This window comes from Paroedura picta, chromosome 6 (genome assembly GCF_049243985.1).
Source record: "Paroedura picta isolate Pp20150507F chromosome 6, Ppicta_v3.0, whole genome shotgun sequence".
In the NCBI taxonomy this organism is placed as follows: Eukaryota; Metazoa; Chordata; class Lepidosauria; order Squamata; family Gekkonidae; genus Paroedura; species Paroedura picta.
In genome coordinates, this window is record NC_135374.1 from 38,315,841 (window position 1) to 38,337,999 (window position 22,159).

Below are 22,159 nucleotides of genomic sequence, written 5' to 3' on the forward strand. Positions count from 1 at the left end.
CTTTATAAGGAACCTTCCCATGTTTGGGAATTGGATCCAGTCTGTAAAGCAGCCACTGTTATGGTACCCACTACTTGTTCTCAAAATTCCAAGGATGCCCACAAGTTCTGCACCACTGGGAGACCCCCGCTGTACAGACAAGGGAATTCATGGTTGATCCCAGGAAAATAAGCTAACATGGCTGTGTCACAATTCATTTCCACAGGTGTCAGGTTGCTAACAGTTGTTCTTATGGGTGAAGGAGACTAAGTAGATTCAGCATTTATCTATACTTATTTTTTTTATAAGAGGATAAAATTAGTAATTATTCTGAACATAAGTTAACAATGTTGATTTAAAAACAAAATAAAGTTTACAAGGATGTTAGATGAGAATAGGGTAACTGACATTTTTCTTGTTTTAAGCAGAAAGGAATGGGAAATGAAGAGATACTTATAACCAAACAGCTGTTTTACCCCCTTGGGTATAGAACCAATGACACCATATCTAAGGAAAGAATCCATGTGGGTCCAGAGAACACACTGAGGATATCACCTGTCTCCATTCTTGATGATGGCAAGATATTTGTCTGTTGTCTCACCCCCAACCCTGAAATGAAGAGCACCACTGAAGTAAAAGTATTTGGTAAGGAGGAAGAATCCTTCTAAAAGTAACTTGTAATACTGCTTTTAGAGATTAATTTGTAGATGTTATTTTTGGTTGTGTGTGTGTGTTTAAGTGCTAAGGGCCCAATTCATCTCAGCACAACATAGCAGGAGAACAAGGGACATCCTCAGACAATTTTTTTGACCTGAAACAGCCTCTGGGGGAGTTGTTTGTCCTATTGGTGAGCTGCACATGCAATTCCTGCCCTGAGTACCATTTTTTTTGGGGGGGGGAGGCACTACCCTCTTTTCCTGTGCTGAGGTCCCAGTCTGAATCAACCCCCTGCAATATTTCCAAATTTAGTTCCCATCCTGTGCAAACCTCTGTCATAATCACATAGTGTATGTGATCTATAGGTAGGCCCTAAGGTGTGTATACATAAAGTGCAACTGAATGTACATTTTTATTTAGAACCGGGTTCTAAAAACACAACGGTAGAGTTTTTAAAAAGCTCATCTGTTCCTACAATTAATACTGAACATTATTCATTGTTTATAGTATTAATTTTAAAAATATGGATACTACTTTCCCACCAATTTAAAGTGGAAACGTAAGACAAAATTAAAGCCCACTATTGAGATAAACATATTAAAAACAACCCATTATAATAATTATAATTAAAATTATGGGTTGGATCCTATGACTTGTCCACTAACTGTAGTGCTTTCCTCTGATTTAAGGATTTTTCTTCCAATCTGATTGGCAAAAAAGCTTCTTGTCTGGAAAGTTTATTGTGCTTTAAGAAAGAACAGCCACTATTCAAATGGAGTCTTAGGATCCAACTGAGTCACATCAGCATAAATCAAACAATCACCAGGCTTTTCCTGCCAGATGAAAATCCCACTCCCCTCCACACACCCAGGTTAGCCTTCCTTTGAAAGATGATTGCAGAGGCTGGTCAGAGCTACAGAGAAGGCCTCATGTCTGCTTCAAGTGATTTCATCTGTCAAAGAAAAAGGGAAAAGCCAGTAAAGCCCATTGGTTTGATTTTAATTGGTGCCAGTGGATCACACTGGGTTTGCAGTTTCCCCACAAAATGCTCAGATTCCCTAAGGAGAGCAGTGCTTCTTACCATCGCCCAGTTTGTACTGAAACCTACACATTCATTATCTTCTCACAACAGTTTTGTTGTGGGCTCGTGTGGCTAGATGTCAGTACCTGCTGACTGATTCTACTGGCTGCCACAGCCTGAGATTATTGTACTGAAAATCTGCCCTAAAGCATATATTTTTCTAGGTCATCTATGTTAGAACAGCCTCCTACCCTACCCTGTGTTTTAATCCTGTTCTCTGGAGTAGGTCAACTGTTTCTACTGACAAAACTGTAGTAATATCAACAATGCAGATATTCATGTTAACTCTCATGGCAGCCACTAAGCTTATATAGTGTTGAGAATATTCACCACATTTTCTTTTTCTTTTGAAAAGTATGCTGGAAAAGTGCCAAGGTCCATGTTTCAAAACCAATCAACTGCCTGTCTGTGCTTCCCTATGTGTAGTGCAACAATTCCCAAACTGTATGACATGGCACACAAATACGATTTCAGTGCATTGATGATGGAAATGATAACGAATCAAAACAATTTAAAGCTCTGGCAAATTCAGAATACCAACCCACAGAAAAGGTTGTCCATTGCACAAGTCACTGTTCTGACTTTGCCGTCTCCCAGTCATTCTCCAATATAATCGGTTGATTCTGTTTGTATATATTTAATTGGATGTGATGGGATCGTTCAATCGTTTTGAATGCCTCAGAATTACCATGCCATACAAAGCTTGCTCATTATGTCTCCACATGAGGCACTGCTTTTGACTTGTCTTCTTCCATTATGATACAGAATGTACTTCTCTGTGTGTGCCTTAGCTGTCGTAAGATCGAGGAACAATGATATAATATACTGTGGGATCTCAAAATATGCACTCTTAGTGCCGTTAAAATGAATGAACGCCAAGCGGATAATTTTCTTTGCAGAACTTCCTACTTTCAGTAGCCAGTGACCATACACACATGCAAAGATTTGCAAGGAACAGATGAGGGGGATAAGTGCTTGTCATTCACTCTTGAAAAAAGAAACAAAAACAGAAATTGATGGGCTGTGATTTCCATCTGTGTTTATCTCGCACAAAAGTAGCTTTAGAGTTTATATCTTGACAGAAGGTTCTCCTTTCCCTCCTTCCTGAGGAGATTAAAATAGAGTTACTGCACTGCAATCTATTTCATCATAATTGTATAAATAGATTTTCTACTAGGGAGTCGTAGTGAACAAAATCAGTACTGTGGTATAACTGAAAGCATAACCAGCCTTTTAAATCCTCAGGCGCATAGTACTCTGTCTTGGCTGTCCTTAAAATATCACAACACTGGGCATATTTGATATGATTCCAAGTCCAGTGAAGCATCTGATAAGCTCCATAAGTAACATGACTTCTTCTGCAATAGGAACAGGGTTTCTAAGATTTGCATTGTTTTCATAATCTCTCTCGTGCACATATGAGGTGGATAAAGTAATAATGTGGATGAACTAGCTTTATCAGCCTCCATGTTGGACCTGGAGTTCTCCCAGAATTGCAAATAATCTCCAGACTATAGAGATCAGTTTGTGTGAAGGAAATGGCAGTTTTGAAGGGCAGACTCTATGGTATATCATTGTATCTTAGGATTGCCAGCTCTTGGCTTGTAACTGGCAGGAGGATGGAAAGGTGGAGACAGGTGTCAACAGCTTTGAATAAAACCAAGTAATTTCCAGCCAAAACCCCAGAAATAATGTGGAGGTTTTGGCTGGACAGAAGGTTATTGTATTCACAACAGTGTCCTTTCCCATTTTGCTTGATGCGTTGTTGCATTTCTCCTACCAATGATAGAATTACCCATTTCATATTGCAAATGACAGATTCCAGGTATGAAATGTTCTTTTGCATATAAAATGCCAAACAAACTAGTACAGTGGATAGTTTTTGTATATGTACAAAACGGTGGGCTGGTTGTGGTATATGTGATGTTTAACATACAGGACTATCCTTGAATGCTGTCCAGTCACACCCTCCTGTGGTACAGCCCATTCTACCAACTCAGAAGTCTACCTTTCATTCTCATTCATTATGCTGCATGAGTCGGGTTGCCAGCTCTGGGTTGGGAAATACACTGGAGATGGGGGGGGGCGGAGCCTGTGGATGCAGGGCTTGGGGCGGGAAAGGACTTCAGGGTGGTAAAATGCCAAAGAGTCCACACTCTAAAGTGGCCATTTTCTCTAGATGAACTGATTTCAGTCATCTAGAGGCTGACAACACTATGCATGAGTGAATCAGGCTTTAGCCTCTCCTGTGAATGTGCTAGGTTAGCACCAAGGCCTGTGACTCAGTGGCCAGTAGAATGGACAGAAGCCAGAAAAATGTAGTTCAGGATGGTTTGTGATTCATGGCAGAAGCACGAGCTGAACCAGCTAAAGTGGCCTTATAAGAACTGAACTGCTTCAATTGGAGAAAAGGAGGTTGAGAGGGGACATGATAGCCCTCTTTAAGTATTTGAAAGGTTGTCACTTGGAGGAGGGCAGGATGCTGTTTCTGTTGGCTGCAGAGGAGAGGACACGCAGTAATGGGTTTAAACTTCAAGTACAACGATATAGGCTAGATATCAGGGAAAAAAATTCACAGTCAGAGTAGTTCAGCAGTGGAATAGGCTGCCTAAGGAGGTGGTGAGCTCCCCCTCACTGGCAGTCTTCAAGCAAAGGTTGGATACACACTTCTCTTGGATGCTTTAGGATGCTCTGGGCTGATCCTGCGTTGAACAGGGGTTTGGACTAGATGGCCTCAGATGTGGGTGCACAATTAAAGAAGCTGGTTAGGTAATTTGAGTGGGAAGTCCTGCAGGCATGAGTGAACACTACAAATAAGTTTTCATTTGCCAGTAATGTACCAAATATGCAGAAGGCTGGGCTATTAAAAGAATCCTGATATCACAAAGTACTACTCATGATATGTGAACTTGCCTGTGCATTGTCATTAAAGACACAGGTTTTTGCATCTGTTATGTTAACAGACAGCTGAGCCTTATGCAAAATTTTACTGTGCTATAATATTTGTTGCCTATTTAATTAAAATGTATGTTTTGTTTTTGTGATAAAGTCAAGCCAGAAATCACTCCCATCCTTCACACAAGCATAGCAGGAAAGGTGAGTAAATTTGCTCACGAATGAATGGCTTTGTGTCCTCTAGTTGTTCAGTTAAAAGTGCAGTGTGGGGCATATTTGGTCAGAAACACTGAAACTAAACACTGTACGTTTGGTTGATGTTTGGAATTGGCCTCTGAGTAATTGAGTAGGTGGGATAACTTCCCTCCAAGGGTAGAATTGCCTTTGTCCATGGGCCTTTTAAGTAGTGAAGTAGTGGACAGTGAAGTGGATAGTGAAGTAGTGGATAATTCCAGAAATATGCACACTAGTGGATAATTCCAGAAAGTTAATCTGTTTCAGTAAAAGTAAATGAGAGTCCAGTGGCAATTTATTCAAGCATAATCTTTCATTTATTTACTATTTATTATTTGATTTCTTAACTGCCACTCCCAGACCAAGCCAGCTCGTCACGGTTTACACTAAGGGCTTTTCCGCATGCCATAAATATAGTGAAATGCTTACCTGGTGAAGATGCTACATTTTTGGCATTTCTCATGATGTCGCCAATATCTAGCGTCCAAGCAGCTAAGGTGACCAGATTGTCCCACCTTTGGAGGGATATCTGGGAGTGCCTGGTAAATTGTACTTATGTTGAAATTTAAAAATATATATTACAATACTATTTTTGCGTTCTATGCATACTATGAAACTTTTTGTTGCTCCATATAGACCAAATTTAAAATCAAGAACCCCCCTGGTCAATGGTGTCCCGCTTTACCAATGTTGAAATCCAGTCACCTTAAGCAAACCGCTAGCTACATCCTCCATTTTAAAGTGCTATCTGGGGAATTGCATAAGGTGGATTCCCAGCTTAAAAAGTGCAAGCTACAGGAGAACAACCACCAGGCCACACGCTAAGGCTTGTTCAACAAGGACTCTTGATCTTTTCTACCATTACAGAGAATCTAACACACTGCCCATCTTCAGCTGGTATTGTGATCCTGATAGAAACAGATGACAATAGTTTTTAATTTCTCAGATTAAAAAACAAATGTTTTGCAGAATAGCTGAGTTTGTGAGGAGGTTATTTTGCTAAATTAGTTCTGCCTAAAAATATGGGCCTATGTCATAAATACCTGTACGGGTAGCCTAAGGAGGAACACGTTTGAATCATGATTCGTATCTATCTACCTCCTCTTATCATTGTTCCTTTTATTTTATGCCCACAGAGAAAAAGTTAAATAAATTGTTCACAAGGGGACTCTTCAAAAATCAAAGGCCTAACATCCAGAATACTAGAAATTATGACCATAATTGTATTCTGTAATTCAGTCTGTACTAAGTTCAAATCCTGAATGTAATACATTATTTCACTAGTATGAAGACATCTGTTAAGCTGACAGTGTTTTTGGAGCATTCTAATAAAGTCAGTTCACCATTTTGTTTTTTGTGCATCAAGAACAAGAGTCAACCTCTCAGCCAGGGCCCAAACCACATCCTCCCTACTTTCATGCAAACCGCATGTCAGACAAAGCCACTTCATTGTTTCCTAATAACTGTGTCAGCGCTAATCGCTGCGAGCTTTCTTTTCACATATGACTCAGTCGAAAACGTACAGACTACTTTGGGGCCAGGAAATCCAGGTTTTCGTTATTTACCTGGGATTTGGTGGACAATATGAATAACAGTAGAATCTTAGAATCGACAGTCCAGAAGTCAGTAACAGGATGCATTTAAATATTATGAAGCTGGTGTTCACAGATCCATTAACCTCAGAGCAGACCCTATGCAGAAATCCAATGCAAATTCATGAGCTTCCAATTGTACAGCAGTAAAGCTAAGGTCAGTGACTGTGTGCTTCAGTTTTTATGTCACAAAAGAAAGGCATTTGCTCTTTCTGTTAACGGATGGTGCATTTCTGAGCATAGCTAATTTTCAGAATGATGCTTCCTTTCATTTCACAGCATTTAATCAAACATAAGTGACAGGATTTATAGATGAGGTTAATCTCATGCTTTCCTGCAAACTCTGGCCTGCCGTTTGTATGAGCCCTGACTTCAAGATGCTTTCTGGTTTGGAAGGTCTGCTCTTGTCTCCTTCCTTCCACTCAGTTCTACAGCAAAGATCTAGAAATTATGGATAATTTCAGCAAACTTCTTCGCTTTCAATGGAGAAACGAGAAAGTGGAGAAGTTAAGTACTCTTCACATCACACCACTCATCAATGTTTCAACCTTCCCTTCAAAGCCATGTAACCATTGCACTCAACGACTGTTCAAAAGTGAATCACAGCCCTACTTAATAGATGGGGTTTTAGCCTCCAGGGGGCCTGAGGATCTCCCAGAATTACAATTCATCTCCAGATTACAGCTTCCCTGCAGAAAATGACTACTTTGGAGGGTAGATTCTATGCTGTTATACCCCACTGCAGTCATTCCTCTTCCCCAAACCCTGCTCTCTCCAGGCTCCAGATCTTCAGGAATTTCCCAGCCTAGAGCTGGCAGCCCTATTATTAGAGTTAAGAACTGAATGGATCAAATACAAGACTAAAATAACATGGATCAGAGAAGCCAGCACTTTTCTTCTTTAAAAAACAAAAACAAAAAACAGTGCCAGTATTCATATATAAAGTCGCATCCGTTTCCATCAGTTCTCCCCTTAGGAGTTGGGAGAATCTCCCTAAAAGGTGCCAGTACTCAGTTATAGTGAGAACCATCACTCCACCACACACACAGAAAAAGAGTATATATGCTATTAATTATAAAAATAAAGGCTTCTGAATAACTATTTGATTAGCACTGTTATTGTATAGCGATGATGTTCTCTATTACTTAAAGTCCAGTTCTAACCAAAAGCAATTGAAAATATGTTTAGAATTACAGCCTTCGAGCCAAACCACTAAATTTCACCACCATTGGCATGGTTTTCTTTTCCACCCTCTTCCACAGGTTACTCTTACTTGTGTAGTAAGAAAGGCATTTCCCAAGCCAGATCTACTGTGGTCCATGGATACAAAGATTCTGAAGGACAACTCTGAAGGTAGTACCATTTTTCTCTAAAATGGCACTCAAAAATAACCTTTTTAACCTTATCTAGATCTAAGAATCAAGCAGAGCACTGTAACTACATGCTAGAGTTTAGGAATCCCTGTTTTATATAGCAGGACAGACATTTTATAATGCCTAAAGCAGTGAAGGAAAAAAGTCACAAAAGAATCACAAGTCTAAACTAAGAATATCATATCTTTGATATTGCTTTCATTTTCAGGGCAACTTTTTCAGTTAACTGATAGAAAACAATATAGATGGGAGAATATTCTTTTTTTTCTGTCTCTTTTCCAAGGAATGTTTCTTGAAAATGAAGATATAAAGGATGAAGAAGGTTTTCATGAGATGAGATCACTGCTGACAATATGGGATACATTTCAGCCACCAGTTCCTAACATTTTCAGATGTACGGCTGTCTACCGTTTCCCAGGAAATGAACTGCGGAATGTTTCTAAAGAAATACATTTTCCTTTGAGTGAGTAAGATTAACTTAGCAGCCATCCAAAATGTGTGCAATCATGTACAAGAAGTCTAACTGTATATACTTTAAAACAGTGGTCCCCAACCTTTTTATCACCGGGGACCGGTCAATGCTTGACAATTTTACTGAGGCCTGGTGGGGGAGTAGTCTTTTGCTGAAGGACGTTGCCACTGCCGCCTGAGCCCCTGCTCCACTTGCTTTCCCGCTGGCGCCCCTGACTTCCCATTGCCCACTGGGGGGCGCTGCCAGCAGTAGCTGTGCAGTGCCGCGCCAAGGGGGAGCCCCAGCTATGGCAGCCACTGGAGAGCACCAAAGGTGAGCCAGCGGCAGAGTGGCAGAGCAGCCCCTGAGGCAGCAGCCAGGGAGGACAAGGAGGAGCCGCGGCCCGGTACCAACTGATCCACGGACCGGCACCGGTCCCCGGACCGGGGGTTGGGGACCACAGCTTTAAAAGGATAAATTCAACGTGAAAAACCTATCTTCCTAAGTGTTCCGTGAACCACTGCATACAAGTTTTTGAAGGCATGAACTCAGTTATGCAGAGGAACCAGTCCACGGTGCTGATACATATTCAACTCTAATGCACATCTTTTTTTTTCACCTTTATTTGTCCAAATCACAAAAGGAGGATATGGTAGCTAATGTCATATCTAGGAATTTGCCCTTGGGATCTGAAAATAAGGGCCAAGCCAAAACATAGTGGAGACGATCCTCCACTGAGAAAGTACATAGTACTATTGTCCTTAGTTACTGGATATTTTATCTACTACATTTCTGGCCATGATTATTTCAACAGGGTTTCAGACAACTTCTTTGCCAGCCCCAGAAATCATTAGTCAAGTCACTGCAGTTTCAGATTCATCCCGCGAAGGTAAGTTTCTGCTTCAGAACACATATTTAAATATTTTCTTTGATTTTCTCAAGGACAGGAAAAAATAACACAAATGGCAATTTTGAGACAGTTGATTGGTAATAAAGTATTCTGGGCAACTCCCATGGCCTGTTGTTTTCCCCCATGTAGTTGTTTTCCATGAATACAGAACCAGAAAGTTATTAAAGCCTTACACCATGTTTCCACCCCCCCACACATAAAAAAAATACACCTGGCAATGCTAATTGAAATAGGATTCCTAGAATGTTTTGAATTTCTTTGTTGGCGAACATTGCAAACATTAACAGTAGGTGATTGTGTATGCCAGCAATAAGTATATGTGCATGTATGTTGTTTTAAAGTACTATTAATCATTGGCAATAAAGTCATAAAATGCTAATCATAATGTTGTGACTAACCATGTGCTCCATCCTGAGCACCTATAGTCCTGGAATTATGCAGTTGGAGAGAATCCAAGTACCTATAGTGCTTCTGGTTTCCAAAATAGGTGGGGTATAGAATTTTTCCACTTGCCGACCTCATTTCTAGCCCTTGTGCCCAGTTATGGTTGCTAGCCTCCATCAGCGGTGGCTAGAGATCTCCCACAATTGCAACTGATCTCCAGGCAACAGCGATCAGTTCACCTGGAGACAATGGTTGCTGTGGAAGGTGGACTCTATGGCATTATGGCTCTTTGAAGTCCACCCCCTCCCCAAACCCTGGTCTCTTCAGGCTCCACCCCCAAAACCTCCAGGCATTTCCCAATCCAGAGCTGACAACCATTTGCCACCCCCATAAAATCAAGTTGTCTACTCACAGTATTGTTTAAGGGATGCCTTGAATGTGTACTCCCAAGATCCACAAACTGAGCAGACATCCAGCTCTGTATTGCCTTTTGGGAATCTTAAGAGAAGGAAAATGTCATACAGAACTCCTGTGCTTTAAGATGTAAGAACAGAGGGCTGTCCCATTCCACACTCACTACCTCCACCCTTCCCTTCCCCCATGTCCTTATACATCTACTTCCCCCAGTACTCCACTATCTGGCCAGTTTTAGGGGGAGGGACGTGGTGTGTGTGTGGGGAAATGGAACAGCCTGGATGAGTTTTACAGGATGTCAGCATTTACTCTCTCCCATGTGTGCAGTTTGCCTCCATAATGGCATTTTCAGGGTAGATATAGATTACCTTTAATGGCATAAAACCTTTGCAGGGTAGCACGAAAGCTGCTGTAAGAGGTCCTGTTGTATTTTTTAAATTCTCTTTAGTAATGCTGATTAAGTTATATAATTGGCTTGTTATCTATTTGCCATAGCTCTTAATGCTTGCTTTTTGTCCTTAGTTAGGCACCCTTATCCTGGAACTCTTACTCAGTTCATAATAATGAAACATTTTTGAATTGATGTCTTGTTTTTGCATCAGGTAGCTGTCATGCTAGCTGTTGGCACATGCTCAGGAGTTTAAACATTTTAATTCCTTTCTGCTTCTTGTGAGCTGAAGGGGACTTTAAGTCCCACGGACATTTACAAGAGAATGTCCCAGCGCCACCTTCAGTTCAACAATCTAATTGTCCTTATGGAAGCATCACCCTGTTTGAGAAGGATGATGATGATGATGATAATGATGGTAATGCACTATTGCCTTCACAAATCTGGCTCTAGAATTGCCACAGCTGGACTGTGAGAACACTTAGGAGGGGAAAATCCTTTAAAAAATTGTTCATGGAAGAACTGTGTAATTAGCAGCCCAAATGTGATTTTAACAGAGGATAATTCACCTTGCAAAGCCTTCTCTCCAGGCTGACAGTTCATAGAATGAGTTAGCCTTCTTCTGTTTTTCTACATCAAATTTTGCTAAATCCAAAATGTCAATATATCTAATTCTTCACCTGATCCCATCAGTGGATGCTTAAATTCAGAACTGAGGACATGGGCAGACAAAGACAGATCTTTCTAGAAACCCCATAAAAGCTTTAGATTTAAAAAAATCAGGGATATTAAGCCCCACCTTCATGAGCCTATAGCTATAAGAGGCAGAGGCCCTCAGGAGCCATTGCTAATCAACTGCAATAGTATTGCTGGCTTTCAAACATTGGTTTCTGCCAGTAAAGGCAGGGGGAGGTCAGGATTTCAAGCTAAAAGAGCTAGGTTCAATTCCCCACGATGCTTTGCACCAGTCATATGGACTCAGCCTAACCTAGCTCATTTGGTTGCTGTAAGAATAAAATGGAGGAGACAAGAAAGATGTAAGCTGCTTTGGATCCCCATTGTGGAAAGAAGTGAGATATAAATGAATTAAGCAATAAATATAGCTGAAGGTGGAGAGCAGATAAAAGTTAAGTTTGTTGGGGAAGGGGAATGAAGGCAATGGAGAAATGATATGGGTGCTGCCAGGAGCAGGGAAAGATAAATACTATGGGAAGTGGATGCAAACGAAAGTGAGGTACTCCACAAGAGTTCTCCATTGCAGGTTCTCTACTACACAACTGGACTTGACTTAGCTGGAATCACAAAGCTTGGCCAGAGCTTTGCCAGGGAGAAGCCACCAGGGGAAAGGAAACTGAAGATAGGAGGGCAGATAAAGATAGGCTAGCTGGTGCTTGGGAAAGAGAGAAGTAAACATGAAAAGCAGGGGAAGGCTGTGGGGACTGGAAGGAAGGAGGAAGGAGAAACAGGAAAGAGGGCAAAAAGAGATGTCTTGTTGCCATGTGGGTGTCCTGCTTGTATATTTTCTGAAAATGATACAGAAGAAACCTGTAACGACAACAGCAAGAATGAGAGACTTATCATAGCAAAATGATGCAGTAAAAAGGGAACGCAATTGAAGAGGGCATGTCAATAGTCCCTGGATATATCTCTCCCTAGAGTCACTGCACAGACATGAAACTACATTCAGAGCTATCAATAGAGCTCAGAGTCAGTTGTTTGCTGAACCTTTGTTCTGAGCTGGCTCAGATTTCCCTGTAGGTCAGATACAGTATATCATAATGATGGGACATAATACATTTGACAAAAGAGACTAGACTGCCTGTTACTGCTTTAAAAATAATCACCTACCCCTGGCTTGTTTTCTTCCCATGCATTTATCTTTATGTGTTGTTGCCAAATGTATTGATTCTATCACTCCTTCATATTTTTTCAAAAAATTAACTGGGATTAACTCCCTATGTGCTTAGCTTCCAGAGGAGCATCCTTTGTATGTTGCACCAAGTCCAGGCAAGCCCGATCCCATCAGATCTTGGAAGCAGGGTTGACACTGGCTAGTATTTGGATGAGAGACCTTCAAGGATTTTAGGTGGTAGTTCCGCCAAGGAACACTAGGAGTCACAACATGAAGGCAAGCAATGGCAAACTATCTTTTGCCAGCTTCCAGACAATCCTCAGATCCTCTGTCTGCACCATTTGATAAATAAATAAATCTATCAAGAGACAATTTGATACTGAATGTTAATCACTGCACATCTCATCTTCTCAAGTATACAGCCATTTTCAGATGACTAAATTCTACTCTTCCCAAAGCCAGATAGGTGTCAAGGATGATTGACCTATTCCCATAGAATGTCTGAAAGAAGTCCTTTGAATCAATATTGGAGGGCATGATTTTTGTTTTCTTTTAACTCTGAACTAAGCTCAGGCAAAGCCAGCTGGGAACAGGAAGGGAAAACAGGACTGACAGTTCCCTGACGGTGGAGAGCTTAAACCACTTTCAAACATGCAGGGGGCCAATTCCAATTGGGTCCCAAGCATGTGAGGAAGGGGTTTTAATACTCTTGCTCCACAACGCGCAGGTGGATGTAAGTTTAGCTTAGTGGGGTAAATACAATTCCTTAGAGAAGTTTCAGGTCAAGAAAATGACCCCTCCCCAAGCTATGGTCCCAATCAGTTTAAAAGCAAGCTTGTTTGTGGGGAGGAGCACTCTAAAAGACAGACAGATAATTCTGTTTTTAAAACTGTTGGGTGCTCTAAATGCAGAACTCCCAGCACACAACTGCTACAGCCTTCACTGATGAAAATGGTTTTGAAGCAGAAGCCAGGGGTGCCATTCTTCCTGCATTCCTGATCCCCGTTTTAGTGCTCAAATTGTTTTATTTTGTCACAATGCTTGTCTTATAAAATTGGCAGCTTTTTAAAGCCCAAAATTAAATCTGCTCATACATTTTACATTTCCTCCAAATTGAATTTGAGTTTGTCGCTCCACAAAGCAGTGCTTTTAACGCTGAACTTAAAGGGACTATTTGGTTTCCCCAGGACACTTGCATGCCACTACAAACCTGCAAGACATTACTGTTATTAAAGCCTCCAGCCACTCAACAGTGCCACAAAGTAAGTAATTTATGAACACTTCTGCAAATTATTAATTTTGTTAATATCCCAAGGTAATGAAAGATGATGGCTTGGTAGTACCACCAAATGCAGTAATACAAAAGATTAATCTGTTTGGGCTACTATCCATGAAAGGAATTTGTTACTGTCTTTAAAATAAAGCAATTCCCTAGACATTTATTTTTCCCTAACTAGTTTAGCTCTGTAACAGGCCACTTTAAGACCTTCTCAAAGGATATGTTTTTAATACAAGGAACATGCAATGGTCGTAAAGTGGCTGCAACTGCTCATGCCTTTTGGCTTCCGGTGCTGAAAATAGTTTGCTCTGGTTTCTAGGCTACCGCATGTGAATCTATTTAAGGGTTGCCAACTCTGCCTTGGGAAATTCCAAGAGTCTGAGGGCATTACCTGGAAACTGTGATGTTTGGGGAAAGGGGGGAGCTGAGTGGGGATGTGGAGCCATAGACTCTGCCCCCTGAATAGTGTGGCCAGTGGGGGTAGGGGAATGCAGTCCCCATTTCCCACTGATGCTCTGAGCAGTGTCTGCAGAAAAACAATGTAAATGGCCATTAAATGGCCATAGTGTGATGTCACTTCCAAGTTTCCAGTGATTCCTACAGAATCGTCATGTCAGTTCTGGTCCAGGATTGGCGGTCTATCAATGCAATTAATAAATAATAAATAAGTGACATCACACTGTCACAAAAAGCTGCTCCCTCCCCCCCCTGTGTCTCTGCCCCCAGTCTTTCACTGGTTGCCAGGCTGGGAAAGTTGCCATTTTCTCCTGGGTAACTATTCTCTGTAGCCTGGTGGTCACTTTTAATGCCAGGAGAACACCTAGGCCTCACCTAGAGGTTGGTAACCTTAATTGCAGTTAGATGGTTTTGTTCTACTGTCATTGGAAATGCTCAGTTCCTTACAAATTTATTTCAGACACAAAACAGGCCATTTTCCCAGCAGCTTCTGCCAACTGTCTGGCAAGGCACCTCTCACTCCCACAGATATCTTGTCTAGTAGTACCTTATAGTTCAGACTGAAAACCGTGCTCTTTATAGCCAAAGGCTTTCAGTCATTATTCTGGGAAGAATCTAACCAATGACCTGTGGGTTAATGTTGTCCATTCAGAATTACAATCCTCTTAACACAATCATTCCCCATGTCTAATATGTTTAGCTGGCTGCTGCTCTTTAAGTCTGAGGAGTCTTGCTTGACTTATAAGCTGCGAAATACTATTCCCGGTGGCAAGACATTCTGCTTGTAATGGCTCACATACATAACACACAAAATTAGGTTGACACAAACGAATATTGATTGTTCTCTCCCAAACCATTCCTGGAACATGAGCATTGCAAGTGTTGACTGAAGCACAGAAGTTTGTTCCCTGACAAGAATAGTTATTTTTTCTTTTCACCTGCATGTTTGCTTCAGGAGCCTAGAGGAACAGAAACCTGCATCACTCTCCTTCTCCACCCCATAAGCACTAGAATCAAGCTGCTTTCAGTTATTATAATTTTGGTGCTCATACTCTGTATGCTGGGAGAGCATGCTACATGTGACCCTCTCAGTGCACATGGTCTTTTGTGTGAACAGATCAAATTCATACTTTCAGTGCACACATATATGTTTATGTGTGGTTCCCAAGAACTGTCCTATGAAGGTTCTGAACCAGACTGGCTTTAGACCATACCTTGGATTCCGTTCTCCTAGTCTTGCAGCACTGCAAAAAATTGAGCTGTTTTAAGAATTGCAGCCTAGAAAAGACAGGTGTCATTGACGGCACACAGCAGCTAACTGGGGACACTACATACCCCCCCAAGCTCCCTATACTGCCTCAGTTGTGAAGAGCCAAAGAATTTCTCTGGTCCTTGGTTGCCCCATGGAAAGGGATTGTGGATTCTTCCTCCTTTCCCTCCCATGCCAAAGGGATCATCGGAGCCTAGGTCAGGCCAGGCATATCTGGTGGGCAAGAATTGGGCCACTCAGGCCCAGCTCTTCCCCCAGCCCAAGCACTGACCCCAGGTGGCTCCACAGCACTGGCTACCCACCTGTGGCAATTTTTTGTTTAGGAATGTTACTGCACTCCTAGACAGAGAAATAAATGGCTCCTGCCACGCCTCTGTGAGGCAGAACCTTTCTGCCCTGGCTGCCTCATGGAGAGGCACTAATCCAGGGCAGACTGGGTCTGGCAGGGAAAATCCTTCCCCATCTGGACCCAGGAAAAGGTGGGGCAAACTGCCCTATTTTAAATACACCGGTGCTGCCGGTGTGGAATGGGTATAGGTATCCCTGACTATGTCCACTAAAGAGGGAGCCCAGGACCACCTGAGGGCCGAAATGAAAAGTCATATCTACCTTGTCCTGTTGGAGCATTGCCTGATGAAAGAGAACTTGGAGATGGTCATAGGGTACCAGCCTCCTGGTGGGGCCTGGTGATTTCCCAGAATTACAACTGATCTCCAAACTACAGAGGAAATGGTAACCCTGAGAGGGGATCCCATTGTACCTTCTCTTTTATGAACCCCACCCTCCACAGAATCTTCCCTAAATCTCTAATAATTTTCCAACCCAGAATTGGCAATCCTAGCACTCTTCATTTTCTTCCCTTTATGCATTTGTTTGATTTTCACTGCAGATCCTTTTTGTGTTGAACTATTCTCAAAACTTTGGAAACTTGACTTGAAACTTGAAAATTGACTTCTGTAAACTGTCTTCATACAGGAATGCAGGATTCTGCCACTGTAACCTCAAAGGCCCCTGTGTACACCACTCACCACCAGATCTTAACACCATCAGGACGTAAGTGTTCAGGTCTTCTTGTATATGGACCACTACTATTGTGTGATAAGCATGAATAACAAGTGGGGACCCACAACAAACTTGCAGGGAGGGTGCATCACATCCTCCCACACCTTTCCTTCCTTCCCTCTTATCCTTCTCAAATAATCGTTCACCCCTCCTCCTCCCTGGCAATCTTACCCCCTCTCTTTCTTTCACTCTTCTGCATCAATCTCCCCCTCTCTTTGTTCCCCCTCCCAAGAATTTCCACCCTCTCTTCCCCGGACACTTCCCTGTCAATATTCTCCCATTGCTCTTTCTCCCTCCTCCCTCCCTTGACCTCCTCAGCTGCAGTGGCAGCCCATCCAGCAGGGCCTCCAGGAGCCACCACATTGATGGCAAGGCGTCCAGGAGCTTGCAGGGCCCATGGAGCCTCCATGTTATCAGCAAGAGCCCCAGTAGTTTGCAGAGCTCTCAGGCTCCACCATGTCAGCAGCAAGACCCTGGAAGCCACTGTGTCAGCAGCAGGGCCCCCGGCAGAGCTCTCTAGAGCCATCCCATCAGTGACAGGGGCCCTAGGAGCCACTGTATCAGTGGGAGGTCACCCAAGGAACCACTGCACCTTCCATCTTTACATTGCAGCCTTAGTATAAGGCTGCATACTCAGAATTATAGCAAATGTTCCCCAAATCCCAGGTTCCCTTGGACCCTAGAAACACATCAAGGAGTGCACCTGCAAAGCTACAGCCAATTAGATTAGATGACAACAGGAAAGGTGAGTCAATGAGATGATTCACCATATGAAGAGGGATTCTAAAATAGGATTTGGTATAGTAGTGGTTTACCATGGTGCGAACATGGATCCAGACAAGATAGTGAAGGGATCGTGATCCTGATCAGATTGTCCTGAAGGGCGTTGTCAAAATTTATGTTAAACAGCATTGCACCTGTACTATTGCCACCTATTGGACAGCACCAGGCCTTTGCAGCTTTGCTGAACTTCCAGTTGTAATCCTGTAAACTAGCGATCCCCAACCTGTGGGCTGTGGACCACATGTGGTCCTTCGACTAACTGGAGGTGGGCCCCGAAGGGCGCCTTCTCCCCCCCCCCGGCCCTTTACTTCATCCCCCCCCCAGCCCTTTACAACACACTTTGGGTGTCATTGTCTCCCATCACTCCCAGATTGGACTATCTCGTTGAAGAGAAACAAGCTCAGGGTTCCCATTGATTTGTCATTGTCATGAGTTAAAATTTCCATGAAAATAAAATGTTCCTTGTGTTCATTGTTGTGGCGTGTCTGTATCTTATTTTGAAGGGATGTTTAAACATTACCATAGCAATCAGAGAGCGTTAGGGCAATGGTTGAGAGTAGAGGAGTAAACTACCGGGCCTCAGTAAAAGGCGTTGAGTGGTCCACGGTGAGTGGTCCCCGGCATTGAGTGGTCCCCAGTGATAAAAAGGTTGGGGACCACTGCTGTAAACTGCTTGCACAGTAACATTTTCTTTAAAAAAAAATAGATCAAGTTGAGTAGCCATGTTTGTCTGCAGCACTAGATAAGAGATACGGATATCTGAAGGATTGAGCAGTGACTTAGAAAAGGCCTGCCACACATTGTGTTAGTCTTTAAGGTTCTACTGGACTTCTGTCCTTTTTCTCCTTAAAAAAATTGGTGCTATTACCCCATTCCACCATTTCTAACATGTTGTAATACTCCTATTACCATGACATGAAAATGCCCATTGCTGTAAGATGGAAAAAAATTAAAGAGGGAAATTCTGCTGACATCAGCAGAGAGGAAAGAAGATTCTCAATCATAATGAACAAACACCAGAGGCCCATGGAGAAACCTAATTAGTAATTCAAACATATTTGCCCTCTAAATACTCACATCCCATGTTGCAAATTATCAGGTGCTTGAGCATACCTAATAGTGGTATCAATTCTTTTTCAAAAATTCAAAATGTTAAAATCAAGCCTTTCCCATACATTATACATTTTTTTTTAAAGGCCAGCTATCTACCAAAAGAGTCACTGACCTGACCTCGGAGACTATCTCTAGCTCATCACCCACTGTCAAGGGTGGGTTTCATCTTACTGGTGAGTCATTGTTTCTTCTCAAATCTAGGGCATTTCCACACCCATTAAAAATAGTGAAATGCTTACCTTTCATTGTCATTATATTCTGGCCCCTCCATATGATGTTGCCGACATGCAGCATCTGGGCAGTAAATGGCTGGCTACACCCTCCATTTTAAAGTGCTAGTTAGTGAATCCCAAAAAGTGATTCACCAACCTATGTAGTACTATCTAATGAAGAGTAACCAGGAGCTCCCCAGCCAAAGAAAGGTATGGAGGTGAAGAAGCGCTATCCTCTGCCTCCAATGTCCCGCCCTCTCCCTTCTCTCAGGGATGGAAGGTTCTTTTTGGTTTTTTTAAGCAAACTGCCTGGAACAACAAGCATGCAGTCAAACGCAAAAATAATTTTCTCCCAAAGTTGTAACACAAAGCATGCCTCCTTAAAGTGTCCCCCCCCAAAAAAAATCAGGAAAAATCAAGACTCGTGATTGCGTAATGGGTGACATTTAAAAAAACACTATGCAGCTATGAATAGTTGCATATGCATTTCTATGGAGAAGGATTGCTTTTTAAAAAATTAGCTGGCATCGTAGGCCCTTTAAAATGCTGAGAAATGGTATTGTTTACCTGGTTTGATTGACAGGCAGAAGAGAGTCACGTGTAAAGTGCTTTGCTCTCTTCCACCATTTCAAGCAGGCATGTAGAGAGTGGGAAGCGTGAAAAGGCCAGAAGGCGCGATTAGAGAAAAGGAGGTTGAGAGGGGACATGATAGCCCTCTTTAAGTATTTGAAAGGTTGTCACTTGGAGGAGGGCAGGATGCTGTTTTCGTTGGCTGCAGAGGAGAGGACACGCAGTATTGGGTTTAAACTACAAGTACAACAATATAGGCTAGATATCAGGAAAAACATTTTCACAGTCAGAGTAGTTCAGCAGTGGAATAGGCTGCCTAAGGAGGTGGTGAGCTCCCCCTCACTGGAAGTCTTCAAGCAAAGGTTGGATACACACTTTTCTTGGATGCTTTAGGATGCTTTGGGCTGATCCTGCATTGAGCAGGGGGTTGGACTAGATGGCCTGCATGACCCCTTCCAACTCTATGATTCTATGATTCAATATTTAGCATTATGTCATTTGGCTGGCGTAACACTATTTTTACAGATGTGTGGAAATGACCCTATTTTTAGTTAGCCATGTTGTTTTGTACTGGATCTTGGTATCTTGAAATGTGCTTTTTAAGACAGGAGGCAGTGACAGATAAATGTCCGGGGCATGGGACTACTGTAAAAAAAAAAAAAAGCATCCTAATCATGCGAGAAAGCAGTGCAGTTATGCAAAATAGACACATCCAAACATTGCACTGAAAAATCAGCTCCCTGCTTTCAAATGAGGGATGTGGTGTAGTGGAAAGGCTAGGATCTGGGAGGCCCAAGTTCTGATCCCTGCTCTGCCACAAAAGCAAACGGGATGGCCTTGGGCCAATCACATACTCTCAGACTGACAAAGGGTTGTTTTGAGGATAAAATGTAAGAAGAGAGAATAATGTTGTAAACTGCTTTGGGTCTCCATAGTAGAGAAAAGCAGGGTATAAATCTCTGATACAAATCAATAATGCTACCAGTCTAAATGGCAGGTACCCAAGTATACTTAAAAGTGTTGCTGTGTTTTAAATAGGATGTTAAAATGAAGACATTGTAATATATTGCACTTTTTTTTAAGACCATCCCTCTACACAAAGAGTGACTGAAGTGACCTCACAGACTAGCCATAAGTCTTCATCCACGATAAAGAGTGGCTTTGATATTTCTGGTGAGTCCTGATCTTGATATCTTTCCCTATAGCATCTGTAAATATGGCTGGTGTTGCCAACTCTGAGGAGTGAGAAATTGCATAACAAATACGAGGGAATTGATGCAGTTAACAAATAAAGGAGCTTGCTGGCAGGGACTCATGGGAATTGTAGTCCATGGACGTCTGGACGGCCGCAGTTTGACTACCCCTGCACTATACCAAGCATTTCCCCCTCCCTCTGACACATCAGGGCAGGGTGCTCAGGAAGTGTCAGGAGAGGGAAGGGAGTGGGTAGTTTGAGAAGAGGGTCAGAACACGGCAGATCCTTTATAAAGCAGGCTCCAGAATCATGCAAGGGAAACAGGAGGGAACCCTGCTCTGGAGGTGAGTGATCAGACACACTGGGAATAGGGAGCAATATAATGGAGCAACCCCCTCCCCTTCTCATTTTGAGGCCTGGGATGCGCTAGTGCAGGTCAGCAAGATAGCAGAAGGGCTGCCCTCAGGATCAAGAAAGAAGCAGTCTTACAAGGGAGAACACCTCCTCAAACTGTACACTATATTCAAGTTGAGATAATATATCGTTTGTGTCTGTGTGTTTGTTTTTAGACAATCTGTCTGTCATAAGAGCAACTGAAGTAACCTCATTAATTAGCCCTGGTAATTCTCCCACTGTAAAAGTTGAGCTTAATATTACTGGTAAGTTGATTTTTTAAAATTCCCATAAGTAGTTTTTTGTCCTGATCTTGACATAGTTCCATGTAGCACCTGGAAGAATTACCACAGTTACCAGCTCAGGCGACTTTGGTCAGGGTGGTGCTGATGGTCAATACGGTCAGATCCGTCAGCGGTATCCATATATTTGGCAACACAAATGGTGTGGGAGCAATGAAGGTTAGCTGTCCCCTGCACATTTTGATGCATGCAAGAACACTTTTGAGTAAATCGTGTTTCCTATCCCATGGTACGCGCTCCTGAGATCCTCATGTCTTATTTTAGGGGTCATCATCACTCGTTGTTGGTGAAGATTTGTTCCATAGTAGCAGTCCCAAGAAAGTAATTATGCTTCTCAAAATTTGATTTCCTAGGGAAATATGTAGCATATTCTGAGATTTCCTGGTGGGCAGAAATGGTAGAACAACTGGGTAAAAATGTTTAGATAGCTTTCCCCAGGTGACACAGACTTCGAAATCTATTCTACTTGGGACATCCCTTAAAGGATTTATAGTGGACTCTTATACATACTTACACCATTCTGTGTCCATGGAGTTCAGTGGATTTAGTTGAAGGGTATAGCTCATACTGTGGAAAACAGTGAACTATAGGTGTGGCCCATTACAATTTGTGGCACCATAACCAGTCGTCCCCCCCCCCCCAGTTTCTCTTAACACAGGAATTGATGCTGTACCTGTTCTCACCACCAAAATATTCCATTTTGCTTGGGGGTAAATACCCAAGACACCTTGCAATGTACTTAACAAAAAGGTCCTACTCAAAGCTTATTGTATAGCCTGTAACTGGGGAATTCCATAATTTTTGCAGGTGTCACAATGAATCCAGAACCCCATCCTTTTTCCTGGCCGGCATTCATAGCAGCGTTGCTTTTTGTCTGCAGTCTCTTAATGATTTTGGGGATCAGAAAATGGTGCCATTATCAGAAAGAAATGTAAGTACAGTGGAACTGATGTAGCATTTCGTATTTTAATACAAGGAGGGAGAGGGGGGGGGGTAAATCATGTAGAACCCAAGAGGCAGTGCTGGATCAGATCAAATATCCACATATTCTAGCATACCATAGTAACCAACCAATTTTTTTCTTGGAAACTCACCAACAGGAAATTAAAATGATGGCATTCCACCAGTGTTTGCTCCCAAAGCTGCAGTACTGCTCTGACCTATGCTGCCTGCTGATGGACCTCTCCTCTATGAAAGCTTCTGATTTCCTTCTAAAGCCATCTGAGCTAGCAGCCAGTAAATGCCTCAAATCAATTATATGCATTTGGGGATGGGGTGAAATTCACTTCTCTTGTACCTCTATCAGGAATAGCA

General features: G+C 42.3%; 1 protein-coding gene across 1 annotated transcript in view; it reads left to right on the plus strand.

Annotated features, from left to right (window-relative positions):
* Positions 1-22,159, plus strand: part of CD96 (CD96 molecule) — a 38,893-nt gene that overhangs the window by 12,742 nt on the left and 3,992 nt on the right. Inside the window, exons 4-14 of the mRNA XM_077342164.1 lie at positions 408-624; positions 4,767-4,813; positions 7,701-7,791; positions 8,095-8,274; positions 9,077-9,151; positions 13,398-13,472; positions 16,191-16,268; positions 18,257-18,346; positions 20,039-20,128; positions 20,720-20,809; positions 21,653-21,776. Of these exons, the coding sequence (XP_077198279.1) occupies positions 408-624; positions 4,767-4,813; positions 7,701-7,791; positions 8,095-8,274; positions 9,077-9,151; positions 13,398-13,472; positions 16,191-16,268; positions 18,257-18,346; positions 20,039-20,128; positions 20,720-20,809; positions 21,653-21,776 (1,157 nt within the window). The remainder of the gene's footprint in view (positions 1-407; positions 625-4,766; positions 4,814-7,700; positions 7,792-8,094; positions 8,275-9,076; positions 9,152-13,397; positions 13,473-16,190; positions 16,269-18,256; positions 18,347-20,038; positions 20,129-20,719; positions 20,810-21,652; positions 21,777-22,159) is intronic.